The 14,265-nt window shown below is 55.8% G+C and overlaps 1 protein-coding gene across 2 annotated transcripts in view; it reads right to left on the bottom strand.

Annotated features, from left to right (window-relative positions):
* Positions 1-5,878: 5,878 nt before the first annotated feature.
* The window catches only part of CFDP1 (craniofacial development protein 1), a 67,631-nt gene continuing 59,244 nt past the window's right edge, over positions 5,879-14,265 (bottom strand). For both annotated transcript variants that reach the window (XM_069793784.1, XM_069793785.1), the window contains 2 exons: positions 12,229-12,387; positions 5,879-6,651 (listed from right to left, as the gene is read on the bottom strand). In XM_069793784.1, coding sequence (XP_069649885.1) covers positions 6,561-6,651; positions 12,229-12,387 — 250 coding nt within the window. In that variant the 3' untranslated portion in view covers positions 5,879-6,560. The remainder of the gene's footprint in view (positions 6,652-12,228; positions 12,388-14,265) is intronic.

The following is a 14,265-nucleotide window of genomic DNA, read 5'->3' as shown; positions in this document are numbered from 1 at the left end:
TGCACGGATGTGTGAGCTGCAGGACATGTGTGAGCTGCATGGGCCTGCACGATCTACCAGATGTGCAGGCTGCGTGGGCATGCATGAGCTGCAGCACCCCTGTGAGCTGCACGGAGGCACACGACCTGCAGGACACACACAAGTCGCACAGACCGCGTGAGCTGCAGGGACGCCCACGCCGCTCAGCGAGCGAGCGCGGCCCAGCGCAGTGGTGCGCAAGAGCCGGGTGCGTGTGGGCAGCGGGGAGCGTGGGACCGCACGCGAGCGTGCCCGGAGCAGAGGGAGGGGACACGGGGTGCCCAGTGAGCGTGTGAGGCCCGCGCGCGTGCCTGGCAGCCACGTGGGCCCACATGCGAGCGGGTGGCGAGCGAGCCTGCGTGAGAGCCGCGGGGCTGGCGAGCGAGGCGGGCCAGGAATGCACCTCTGCCTGTGCCCGTGCCTCCTGGGCCACGTTCTCCCGCCACGGCATTTCCTCTCTCGGCTGTGCTTGCCCTCGGGGATTACCTTTGGGCCACACTGGTGTGCGGCGGTGGAGGCAAGGTCAGATCGCAAACACATGCCCTTCCCTAAAAAGCAGGGCTTGTTCCGCTCCCCAAGGACCACCACCACCATCCACTGGCACCAGCAACCTCCTCGCACTGTCCCCTGCTCGGAGGCAGGTTCCCCAGTGCATCGTTGGCAGACGGGGAAACTGAGGCACAGCCGAGGGTAGGAGATAGCTGGCAGCAGGGACTGCGGTCACACCCGCAAACCGCAGCCACCCCGGCAGGCGCAGCCGGAAGACCGCGGTTTCCTCTTGTCGGTGGCAGCGGTGACAGCGCCAGCACTGAGCCCTGCGGGCATTCCCAGGATGGGCTCCGAGCTCTCCGGCCCCTCTCCCGCCACCACAGCCAGTCCCATGAGGCCACGGTATGTTTGCTTCAGAGACCCCGAGCCCGGCGAGGGCCCACCCGGCCAGCAGCGAGGATCTCTCCTGGGATCCCCGGGGTGTCCCCAGGGTGAACCTGCCACCGCACGGCTTTGAGCAGGTGCCAAGGGGCCGCAAGCTCCCCACTTCGGTGCTTAAAGGCAGCAGGGATTTTATTTTTCCTGCTCCCCGTGGCGACACTCAGATCCCCCGTTGATACTCGATCCCAGCCATTTTCAGTGCATCGGAGCCAAAATTGCTGCTTGCATCTGCTGAGTGCCCTGAGCTGGCAACGGCTCCCGCACCCCGCTGCGTCCACAGCCAAGCGCCCGGGGGGGCGACAGGCACCAACAGGTCTCCTTTCGGCTTCTCCCACCTCTAAGGAAACGAAATGCCAAAAAGAAGATCAAAAGTGGAACGTTACAGGGGCCCTGCAGCGCTTGGGATGCTCAGAACCAGATCAGCGCAGCCGGATCAGCGCAGCATCCCTGTGCTGCTGGCAGTGGGATACTGCGAGGCCCCACTGGTTCTGCACCGTGGTTCTTCACTGGCTCCAGCTCCGGCAGACTGGGTGTTTCAGGATGGATGTTGCTCAGGATGCAGTTGCCCCAGCAACGGTTGCTATGGAAAACACTTTGGCGGCAAAATATCCAGCCATATTCATGTGTCCGTCATTGTCTTGGGGAGAGTCCTCGGCGTCCGGCGAGCCAGGCATGGCCGGCTCCGCACCGGCCAGGCTGCTGCCACGTCTGCGGGGGACTGTCTGTGCTGGGCCTGGCTTTTCCCGCTGGGTCCTGGTATGGGAAGGTGTCAGAGGACCCCAAAGGGGGGGTTTGGGGGAGCACGGTGGATGTGCACGGGGCCGGGGGAACAGGCTGTGCCATGCCATGTTAATTGGCTAATTGCCGATTAATGCCCTGTTGGCCCCGTCATGCCCCAACAGTCGAACAGGATACGTTTTGGTGAACACACGCAGGGGCACAGCTCTGGGACAGTGGGACATTTCGGGAAAGGGGCTGGCACTGGGACACTTGTAGGGCTGGAGCCACCCCCAGCAGGGACCAGCGGATGGGGCTGCCTGCTCCTGCCCGCAGCACCTGCCTGCAGCCCTGCCAGGGCTGTGCTTCGGAAAGCCGCCTCCCATCTCCTGGAGCAGCAATAGGATTACACGGGACTGAGTCTCCTAGCAATGAACGGAGAAATAAATCCTATAAGGCAGGACGGGATTTATTAGACTTCAATATTCTGGAAATAATGAGGACATTTCTCTTGGCTTGTAATATCACGGGACCCAACAGGATCACAACAAGGATTTATCCCCATGCCTTTCTGTGGCGCTGGGTCGGTTTTTAGCTGCAGAGAGGAGATGGAGGGGGAGACCGCTCGCCCTTCCGGAGAGCAGGATGGTGGGGCACCCCCTCATCTCCAGAAAAGCTGAGGCGGAGCACAGGCCTGAGGCTGCCCCAACAGTAGCGGCTCTGTTCATATCCCCATTCATCCCCCGGCGAGGGCTGGCGCTGATCCTCGCCCCCGGCCGGGGCTGGCCGCTGGGAGTGGGAAGGGCTGGCTGTGCCACCACCGCCAGCTGAACTTCAAACGCTGGTGCCAGCACCCACCATTGGCGCGAGGATGCCCCGGGGTGGGGACCCTCGCTCAGATGGGGTAGGAGACCTGCAAGCCACCCCGTTACTCCCTATTAGTCCTGAACCCACCGCAGCCAGAAACCCTGCTCTGCTGCCCGATGGGACATTGCTGTGAGGGAAAAAGGTGGGAGAGGCTGAAAACAGCAGCTTAGAGAAGAGGATGAGGTGCCCCCAGCATCACCTCCCGGGTATCAGCCCTTCCCAGCCCCGGTCCTCACAAGGAACTGCTGCCGCAGCTGCGGGGAGATGCCTCCCGGGGCCAGCCCCACGCTCTGCTCCCTTATTCTCCTGCCTGACAGCTGTGGCATGGCACACCATCACGCTTTGCCCCATGGTGGCTCGGCCGGCCCCGAATCCCATTACAGTCCTTGGGATAGCCTGGTGGGGGCACACAGGATGCAACCCCTCGGCAGCCAGCTCTCAACCTCCTCCTTTGCCGAGAGCTGGACATTTATTCCCGCATCCCTATCACTGAAGCAGCTTTAAATGCATGGCATTACCTCCCTGTCCGTGATTCCCGTGACCCAGTAACAGCCTCCCCTGGGCGGCCTCCCCAAACCCCACCGAACAGCTCAATAAAGGTGAGCCCGTGGGCGCGGGTTGGATGTAACCGGTTTTACCACAGCTCCGGAGCGTGGCCGCAGTGGCAGAAGCCCTGACTGTTGGGGCACACAGACACAATCGCTGCCTTGTTCGGGGACCAGCCACACAAGGGGCCCCTTCAGGCAGCCAAGGAAGGGGGAGCTCCTCGGGGCGAGGTGATGCTCGGGCCATGAGGGACTCCTTGCAGGGCCAAAATTATCCCAAACAAATGCCCCGAGTGGGTCCTGACCCACGGAGGATACATGAGCTTCCCAGAGAAGATGGCTCAAGGTGGGAACATCTTAAAGGAGGGACTTGCATGTCCTGGGAGATTTGCTTCTTCCAGAAAGCTCAGGGCTGATGGGGAAGTCGAGGGCTGGTGGGTGCTGGGGCCACCTCCCCTTTGTGGGAAGGCAGCTGGGCAATGGAAATAGCAAGCGGAGGGGGGTTTGGGGTTTTGTTTTTTTTTCCTTCTTAAGCAGCCAAGCTGTGTTTTCTGGAGACCTGTAAATCACTCCTCGTCTTCAGGAAAGAGAGGCGAGGAATACATGATCCAACCAAGCAAAAACGTGGGACGCTTGGAAGTGCGCATGGTGGAAGCCAGGAATCAGCCCCAGGCTGGAAGCTGCCTCCCGGCCGTCCTGCCAAGCCTGTCCCAGCTTGCTGGGCCGGGAGCTGGCACCGCAGCCCGGTGTCCTCGAGCTAAGCCGGGCACACCATGCTGCCACGAGCCGGGGAACCCAGTGGAGAGGGGAGCCGAGGCTCTCGGCCACCACTGTTAAACTGCACTTTTCCAGCAGGTCAGGTTGCTTCCAAGATTTCAAAATTTTCCACGCTTGCTCAGCTGAAGGAGAAACCCCAGAGAAGAGAGGCTGGAGAGTTTGTGGAGAGCAGAGCTGGGGCTGCCAGGCAGGATCCCGTAAACAGGGGGTCACTGATTTTCCCAGTTTACCAGTGTGCCAGTGGAGGCTGCGCTGGCCAGATCCCACTAACACACCATTAGCGTGCGTGTAAATCCAAAGCCATCTCCCCAAGCCATCCAGAACCCAATGCTGCTGCAGGGCTTGCTCTGGACATAGCCTGGAGCTCTTCAAGGCTTTTAGGAGCAGGGCTGGGTTTGGTGCCTCTGGCCTTTGGGATCTCCAAAGGTTCCCCTGTTGCATCAGCTCTCGCTCACGCTACAACACACAGAATTATCTTCCATTTCTAACCTACTTTTCACACCAATGCAGCTGCACTGGAGGCCCGACACAGCAGGCGGCACCCAGCAGCAGCCTGGATGACTGTGCTGCGGCCAAGATTTCAGACGGCAGTCCCTGGAGAGCCAGATGCCACAGCGACCCAGCCTGTGTGGGGGTGACAGGACCCTTCCCCACCTCCATCCAGCGTGCGAGGCCCCAGGACCACAGTCGTGAGGGGACACAGGGCAGAGAAGATCCACAATATCCCCTCCTCTCCTCCTCACCCCCAGCAAAGTGCAGCAAAAGGCAAATCGTTTCCCCTGCTGCCTGCTCAGCGCTTAGGGCGGGCCCAGCCCTCCAGCCCCACTTGCGGCCGCCCTGGCTGAGCTGCTGCTCGTGCATCTCGCCGTCAGCGAGGATCTACTGCAAAACAAGACTGGGTTGCCTTGAGGTCCCTGCTGGGAGGGACCCTGCAAGCAGGGCAGGACCTGGCTGCCTCCCCGGCCCAGCACGTGGGAGGAGAGAGGGGGCCAGAGATGGTTCTGCACTACCACCCTGAGCAGGACAGCAGCCCAGCTACCAGAGCACCACCTGCCTTACACCGCAGCCCCCTCCGAGGTCCAGCCCAGGGCTGCTCACTGCCAGCCAGGAGTCCTGAGCTGAAACCTCCCCACAACAGTGCCCTGGCCAGGGACTCCAGTTGTTTTTGCAACCAAAGCCAAAGCAGCAACTGGCTTGGAAGCGTTTGGAGATGAAAACATGTCATCACCCCTGTTGTTCTGTTTCTGTCCAATTTCAGGCTCGTTTAAGCAGGTCCATAACAGCTGATTCTGTACATAACAAGGCACCAAAGGCTGCAGCTCCCCCTGAGCACGTGGTGTTTTGTTCTCGTCTATCCCGCAACACGGCCACAGAGCAAGGGCTGACTCAGCAGCTGACACGTGAGTCCAAAGCTGAGACTGCGCTCAGAGCTGTGGGCAAGGGGCCAGTGGCAGCATCGCTTGCCCCGTTAGCAGGAAGGTTGGGGCTTGTGCCGCTTTCTGGCTTGTGTGCCACCGAGCAGGCTCAGAGCACCCCGTGGGGAAAAGCCAGTAAGCACTTCTACTCTGAGGACGTGCACAGGCCAAACATCAGGAGCTGCTGAACTTGGTCAACACCAGACAAGAAAGGACAGCTGAGATGATGGTGCGTTGCTGGCCTCCAGCTCCGGACGCTTGTTCCACGCCCAGGCGCCTTGGTCTGCCCTCCCAGGCAGCTTATTTTGCTGAATGTCCCTGCATGGTCATGCCTTGGGTGGGTTTCCTTACTCCTGTAGCACTGCTACAGGAGGACTACATTGTCCCCTTCGCCCCCCAATCCTGGATTTAATCCCACTGCCAGCCCCAGTACTGCAGAGGGAAAGCGATCCAAGCACTTGCTCTGACTTTAGGCTGCTATCAAGACAGACACCGGGCACCTCTGAGCACGGATTTTCACAATCACAGTCAGACACTCCTTACTGTGTGTGACCCTTAATTTCTTTGTCCTCTGCTTCCCGCATAAACGACGCTGCCAGCATGCCAGAGCATTGGGATGGAATACTTTATTCACGTGAACACTCAGATCCTGGCCTGTCCTGCCTGCTGCAGCTGCTCCCATCTTCTTGAGAGCACGAACAAGGAAGGATTTCTTCATCGGCTTGCCTAAACCCCCCCCCAGCATCATCAGACCCCACAAACAAGTACAGACAGTTCAGCTTTGTCTGGGCAAGAGCACAACGCAGAGGGGCAAGGAGCACTGAGGGGCTGGCAGAGTGGGGAGAAGGGCTCCAGCCCACAGCTTGCACACGCACAGCAGCCACAAAACCTTCCTGCAGCTCCGTTCTCACAACCAAAAATGCCAGCCGAGCCTTAACCCAGGCTCCAGCACTCTCCCAGCTTTGGCAGCTCCTCCTGCTGCCAGAAGCACCTGGGGTTGGCAAAGGATGGGTGCCACCATCTCTTCTCCTTGGAAAGCTGCCTGCCAGAATCACACCAGTCCCTTCTGTCACCTGCTGGGCCATTTAACCCTCGAAGAGCCCCCTGCCCACTGACAAATACCCTCCCCAAACTATTACAGTAAAAGGAAAAACCTGTACATTGAGACATACAGGCTGAGTCTTGGGTAGAGAACGGTTTCCGTGCTTGGTGGTCGGGCGGTGGCTGGCAGCCCCCAGCCAGTGCTCAGGCACAGAAGGGAGCAGGGTCCCCCGTGGCCACCCCCGGCACATCAGGGCTTCATCCTGCTCAGTCTGATGTCACGTTCGATTTCAAACTGCCTGTGATCCACGCGCTCCAGGAATGCTTTCCTCTCGATGTACCTGCAGGGAGGCAGAGAGGCAGAGGCTGTAAGCAGTGCCCGTAGCAGCCAGTGCTGTCCCCAGCCCGGGGCAAAGCTGACCTGAAGGGATGAGCAGCCTCCCTTCCTCTCTCTCCATGAGCTGATCACTGCACTGAGCATCTCCTATGGACACCAAAACTGCTCTGTGGCGTGCTGGGTGTCTCCTGGGGGACTCACAGAGGTCTGGGGTGAAGTGTCCCTGCAGGCTGGAGATACGGGCTGGCTGCTTCTGGTTCCAGCTCTTCTCTTATGGCTGAGAAATGACCTTCACATACAACTTGAACAGGCTCAGGGCAGGTCCTTGGCAGGAGAGGCAGCTCTGACACTCCTCCCTGCCTGCCCAGGTGACGCTGCCCAGGCACCCCCCAGCAAAGCATCTCAAACCCAGACAGCAGCACAACCCACGATACAAGCTGATAAGAGGCACAGGGAGCATGAGGGACACAAACAGCATCATCCAGCAAGCCTGCAGCAGCTCAGGAATTCAGGTCAGGGGTTTCCCAGCCACAGACCAAGTTCCTAACCACCGCTGAGTATTTACTTCTCCCTCTCAGCGAGGCACCTGAGTGCTTCAAGGAAGAAGGCAAGCACGCCTATGCCTGGAAAAGCACCTTGCCACTCATTAATGGCATGCAGCTGAATTTTAATGTACTTTGCTGCAAACCCTTGCCACAGATAGCCCGGGGCTGTGCTACTAATTAACCTACAGAGGGAGCGAAATTGCAATTCAAAACAGGAGCTGTAATTGAATCATCACAATTGTTTTGCATTTGTTCCAGGGTGGCAAACACTCGGCTGTCATGACAAGGTCGTTACGCTCGGCACCGGCACAAGACGCACAAGCCACTGCGTTCGGCGCTCTGCCGGTCACTGCTTTTCCTGCACCGTAGCTGGTGCCTGCTAACCAGAAAAGCCCATTGCTTGAAAGCAAGACCGCAGGCTACAGGAAAGATGAGCACCATAGGCTCTGCGTGTTTTCCAGGCTCCTGGGTGGCTGGCAGCGTGCATAAAGGTGCCCAAGACCCAACCGCACGGGAAGGTTAAGGCCCCCTCCCACCACCAGCTGTGGTCCCTCTAGCACAGAGGGGCTCTGCTGCCTTTGGTGACAAGGTCTCTACTTTATGCTACAACTATTGAACCAGCACTGAATGTGCTCCCAGCACCAGGGTGCCTTCGCCCTTGCTGCAAGGGACAGCCCTGACACTCCTGCCCACCCAGTCGTCACTGGAAATGAATTAATCCAAAGTCATTTCAGTGAGTGATTCCCCCGAGCGGATGAACAGCGCCGCGCATCCCTGCTGCCACTCTATTCCCATCGCAGCCTGAGCCCGTCTCACGCTGACACAACTGGGTCAGCTCATCTCCGCCGGCTGCGAGGGGCAGGGGCCCAACGCGGCATAACGCAGACAATGTGCTGGCTGTGAGGAGGTATTTTTCTGGCCCCCTGCCTCTCACTGTCAGAGGAGGGCTGTGCGACAAGGCCCCCTCCCCACGCTGGCTCAGGAAAGGCAGGCAGGGGAGTGTCGCTTCCCTTCATCCCAGCAAGCAGGGAGGTGACCAGCTCCCAGGGCCGGGCTCGGAGAGGCCATGGGAAGGAAGTCGGGGGGGAGTCACATTGTATATTACAGTGTGTCATATTGCTGGGTGTGTGGCTGTCCCCCCCCTCTGCTGCTGAACACCAGCCGCAACCATGGGTGGGAAGGCAAGGGACAGGGGTTACCGCCATTAGCCTGGGAACACCCCAACTGCTTGGGCAGCAACAGCCTGAGCTACTGAATTTGAAGCTCCTTCAGCCGCTCTGCGAATCCTTTCTCCCAACCCCAGCAAGGGGTCAGTGCCTTCCTCCTCCTCCTCCTCCCCTCTCCTACGGGCAGGCACTGGCTCCTGGGGGATCGATATGGATCATGAGCCAGGAATGTGGTCTCACGGCCGCAGCCAGCGGCTCTGCATGGAGGAGGAACCATGACGTTACCCTATGGCGTTGTCCTTGGCCAGCCACAGAAAAATGCCGCAGGGGCCAGAGCAGACCCCAGAAGGCACTACCCGTGCATACGCTGGGGTTTATGGGGCAAGCAGCCTGGGAACAAGCCCGGCTGGCTTGTACTGCATGCACATGGAGGCTGGAGGTGCTGATGGACACAAGCAGGGAAGTAGCAGGTCTGCAGGGTCAGCACAAGCCCCCCTGCGCCCCAAACCGTGCGCCCAAGCTGCGGCTCTGGCTCCGGCTCTGGCTCCCAACCTCGCCCTGTGCAGCCGATAGCACGGTGCTGCCAAAATGCAGTGCAAAGTGCACAAGCAAGGCACAAACACCTGTCCTGTGCTTGTCTAAATAACCTTTGCTACCTGAATCAATACCCTCCTGTAAATTATCAGCCCGTGCGGAAACAGGGCAGCTGTGATCCACAGCAGAGGACGGTACATTTGTTGGGAGAAGAGACTGTCTCTGCTAACGAGGGCAGCTGTGAACTGCTCTTGGGAGGATTTCATTGGTGCTGCCTGTCCCCTGCCCGTCACCAGTAGTCACCCAGTGCATGAGAGCACAGGGCCAGCCCGGCACCCAGAGCGGGGCTGCTCCCCCACCGGGCCTGCCCTACAAAGGTGGCCCAATTAAGAGGCCACTACACCTTTCCATTTATAAAGCACATCAGAGAGATCAACAGTAAAGGGGATAGCTGCCTCCACTCCTTACTTCAACCCCTCCTGTCAAATCCAGGACAAGCCCTCAGGATCTGACACAACCAGGCTGCAGAAGCCCAGATCCTGCTGCTGGGGAAATGCAGATTGCCGTCTGGGGCTGGTGATAGGAGAGGCGGAAAATCAGAGGCAAAGGTGGACACAGCCATGGGGCAGCATGCGTCCCCTCTGCCTCGGGAATCCCAGGGCCAAGCTGCAGCTGGCTGATAACCGGCATCAGCAGAAAAAAGATGCCAGGGCCCCATTGCTCAGCTGGACACCAGCGCACTGGCTGAGCACATATCGCTGCCAGCGAAGGGCTGGGGAGATCCAAGGCACGAGGAACTCTGGACTGTGAACAGCAACTTCCGCAAGGTTACTGCAAAAAAGAGAAATTCAACCTGCCTTCCCTTCTGAGCAAAAAGAAATTCCTCCTGCCTTCCTCGAGACACACATGGACCATCTCTGTAGTGCGCAGGCATATGTGGCATTGGGCAGATGCTTCCAGGAGCACATTGTGGCTCTCCTCATCAGGCAGACATTTACAATTACAAAGCAGGACATGCGGGGACCAGAGGTTTCTAACGCACGTCAGCACCAGGGATAAAGGGAGTGCCCCCCGCTCCCTCCTGCCTGGGTTGAAGGGTTAACAACCACTCATTACAATTTTTATAGAGATGTGTAAATGATTGTCCACTGAAGGGTGAGCAGAGCCTACATTATTAAAGGAGAAGAGGCAGCTACGGAAAGGACAACAGGCTCCTGCAAAACGACCTGAAGCCGGCCCCTGCTGTGTCTGTGTGATCTGCCCCCGAGCAGGCTGGCTGCTCTGTAATGGTGCAGCACACTTCACACCATGAACACTTACAGGTGGCCTGTAAACTGAAATGCAGTGGGCTGCGCATCCATTGGTGCTCCTCCATTCTCCCTTCCTTTACCTTGAAGGTGGAAGTAATTCACAGCGAGCAGATACTCGGTTGATCCCCTCACACTGCATGTCTGACTAGCACAAACAGATTTGTAAGGAGTGTCTCAAGTCATCATCGCACCACGTTTCTCATTTATTTAAGGACAAAAACAGCTTGCCCAGTGGATTTTCTAGCCTGGGATGTGACAGGCAGAAAAACCCAAAGCTGTCCAAGCTTACAGATGCTCTTAAAATTGCTGCTCTGCTTTGCTCATCTTCTCAATGTGCTGATCTGTTTTTCAGCCTTCAAGGACCATTACATTAGCATCTCCGGAAAGGTTTGCCAGGCATCAAGAGTGAGCTGTCCTGCTTGTATAGGGTGGGAAAGGAAACAGCACTGGCCAAGAAAGGTTGACATACTAGGTTTGAACAAGCAAGTGATGCCACAAAACGCTCATGGAAGGCAGCCTGGCCTGTTTGGGGTGTGTACAGTCCAGCTGAGAGTGATGGACCCTGATTCAGGCTGATTCCACTGACTGTGCAAAGAAACAGTGTGTCCTAGCAATCAGCAGGAGATGGTCTGGCTTTTAATGGTGGTACTACCACCACCAGCCCAGTCCAGAGCAGTGAAAGCCCAAAGCTGTTAACATACTTGGCAGCTGCTCAGATGTCTGTGTAGGGCAAATTCTCACTCCACATCCCATCGGGACAAGCCAGCCAGGTGCCACAGACAGAAACAGGACCCTTCCCTGGAGGTGGGTTCTCCCAAAGCAGCCTGCAGCTCCTGATGGGGCTCACCCTCCTCCTCCTCCTCCTTCTCAGACAGAGCCTGGTACACAGCCTGGCTCTGCTTCCAGATTCCTGGCACGGGCCATTTCAATGGAGACTCTCACGTACAGGGCTCTGACCATGACATTCACCATGCTGCAGGTGGCATCAGCGATGATTTGGTGCACACGTGCTCTGCCACACCTGTAAGCAATGTAAATTGCTCACCTCCCTGGATTTCAAGGATCTCAGAGGAACGCCCTGTGCCCCTCCGGCACTCCTACTGAATTGCTCTACTTCTTCAAGAGCAAGTGTCCAGAAACAGATCAGGGCAGATCTGATGGAGAAGGGGTGCTGTGGAAGGGTGCAAGGCCAAACTGAAAAAACCCACCAGTTATAAAATATCTATTTGAAATACAAAATCCAATCTGTTGGAATGCAGAAGCTCTGAGTTTTTACCAAAGACTAAAAGAACAGCTTACAATAAAAATACATTTTATGAGCTGTCCAGTAAGCCGGTTACGTTTTCCCAGAGCTTAGCAAAGCACTTGAGTGGAAATGCCGCTTCTGATCTTATTATCCTTCCCTGCAGTGCATGTTATTAACTTTGTTTTATTTACAGCGTTGCCATTTACTTTTACGATACTTCCATTAACTTCATCGGAGTGAACATTGCTTGATGCACACAACCAACGCCCAGTGCTGCCATAATCTTTAACGCACCTTGCCAGCTGTTCTGGGTTTGCATACATCTTTACGCAGGAGAAGGGACGACAGATGCAGCTGGAACATGTCATTTGAAGAACGGAACAAAAACCATACCTCCTTTCTTTTTTTTTTTCTTTCTTTCTTTTTTTTTTTTTAAAGAAAACAGGACAAAGGCAATTGTGTTTCCTCATGGGAGTGCTGCATTAGACCGGTTCACGCTGCATCTGTGCCACTGGCAGGAGAGAACATAAAGCACAGCCAGACTCTACTTTAGCTGGACTTGAAGAACTCACGAGGTTGTTAGCAGAGAGAGATAGGTGCTTGCAGACTTACCTGTCTCCCTGTGATACCTAGCGCAGCTACTGGTTTTATGTATCCCTAGGATAAATCCTTAAGAAGTCCCATGGGTTTGCTGAACTCTCTGTAGCAAGTGATGGGGCTCCTACATGTATAGGAAGTGGTGGGAAATGCTTGACTACTATTAGGTGAAGTCCTTCTTACCCGTCTTTCCCTCGGTTATGGATTGCCAGCTCCTCCACAATCCCCTCCTCCTCCTTGAAGTTCTCCCAGTCCAGTTTAGATTTCTCCAGTGTGCTCATCTTCTGCTTTTTGGAGCCAATCTTCCCCAGAAGAGTGCTCATACCGCTTGGCCTCCTCACCCTGATGGAGATAAGGGAGCAAATGTTACTTAAATGCAGAGAGACAGCATCAGTTAGCAATTAAAAACGGAGCTGAGAAACGTCACGCGTAAGAGTGGTGGCCTTTATGGTGGTGAGCCACCACCACTAAACAGATGGCCACCAACTTCAGGCAGCCTGCAGGCGGCAAGGTCACGCTTCCTGCAGATCCTGCTCCGCCGTTCCCCTGGAAGCAGCAGAGTTCATTACACACATATCTCAAGTGCTTGCTTTTTGTGAAAGGGCTTTTTCATCTGTCTTCTTAAGAGAACAGAAAGCTTTCAGGCCAAAAGAGATCATTAAATCATCTAGTTTGACCCCTTGTACATATCAGGCCAAGCCATTCCACTGATCACCTCCGTGCTAAGCCTGGTTCTTTGTCTTCGGTTTAAAGTGTTGTTTTCTGGAAGGGATCCAGCATCAGTGCATCACCAGCACTGACAACACATCTAGGAATTAACCATTTCGTTGGTATCAACATGCCTGTTTTTCAACTTGATTCTGTCCAGCTTTAGGTTCTGGTTGCCACTGCTTATTCAAAAACCAAGAGGACTTTGGTGCCCAGGCGGGTCTCATTAGTAACGTACTCATACACCACAACGAACTTACATCTGAATTATTTTTTTTGACAAACAGATGGAGCTCTTTATGCCTCTCATTGAAATGCACTTTGTCCCAGCCCATACGTCATTTCTAAGGTTTTGTCTCCCTGCTTACGTTTTCAACGCTGTTTGAAGATGGGGGCAGCAGAACCATGTGTAACCCCCACCCTTCTCCTGATCAAAAATATGTTTCTGTCCAAGGATCGCCTAAATCCCGTTAGTTACACCATCATGCAACACGTTGAGTCCCAGTGCACGTGTGCTGTGATCCCACATCATCTCCCAGGTCCCTGTTTAGCAGGAAGACCACCTCGGTCTTTCATCTCCTTGTTCGTAAGAGGACCAAAATCCCACCCACATGGCAGGGCCCCCAAATCTCCCCTTTATGCTGGGAAATGCACACACAGGGACTCGGCTCAGCCAGGTCGCCCTCTGAGGAAGACAATTCTCAGGGCTAGGAACTCGTAAAACAAACTCATATTAACCCTTCTTAAACCCCTGCAGGAGAGGGGGGCAAACAGCATCCCGTTGAACTCGGTGTTTACACACATTCCAGAGATAACTTCAGGTCTGCAGGGCTTCTGCCTCTGCAAGAAGCCAGAGAGGAAATGATTCTCGTTCCTGAGAGATGGAGGAATCTTGGGGGGGAGTGGGGAGGGGCAAGGGAGGCAGCCAGGTGAGTGCCACAGACTGTTCTCCATCAGTTCTCCTCAAGCACAGTCCTGCCCAGGGGTAGCCATTCTTGGGAACATATCCAAAGCTGTCCTTATTGGATCATTAGCGTGGTTTATGCTTCCATAATTCACAAGCCTTTGAAGGAAAATAATTCCACAGTTTATGTGGAATTAAATCAAAGAAAATGACATCTTTGTAAGCCTCAGCCAGAAGATTCTCAACGCAAGAATGGCTGGCCATGGTCACTTGGGGTTGCAGCTTCCTGACATAGATATATTTGGGGTACAAACCGTGGATTAAGGGCATCCTGGCAGGCTCCATAGCCACCAAACAAAGCTGCATGCCCCTCCTCATACTGCCCAGCCAGATGAGCAGAAATGTCCTAGGACCTGGCCCTCTTATTTCTTTCAGTCCCTGCCCACCGCTGGAGAACGTGCCAGCAGCCCACACTTTTCACCCTGTGAGGACACAGAGCAAGCTGGATACTCTTTTATTCACCTTTATCCCTGAATGTCTCATCAAGATGTCTACAGCCCTCACACCACAATCATGCAATAAAGCCTTGATCCTTGCTCAGCCCCCAA

This window comes from Haliaeetus albicilla, chromosome 10, assembly GCF_947461875.1.
Source record: "Haliaeetus albicilla chromosome 10, bHalAlb1.1, whole genome shotgun sequence".
Classification (NCBI taxonomy): domain Eukaryota; kingdom Metazoa; phylum Chordata; class Aves; order Accipitriformes; family Accipitridae; genus Haliaeetus; species Haliaeetus albicilla.
Note: the sequence above shows the minus strand (reverse complement) of the source record. Positions and strands in the feature narration are given on the sequence as shown.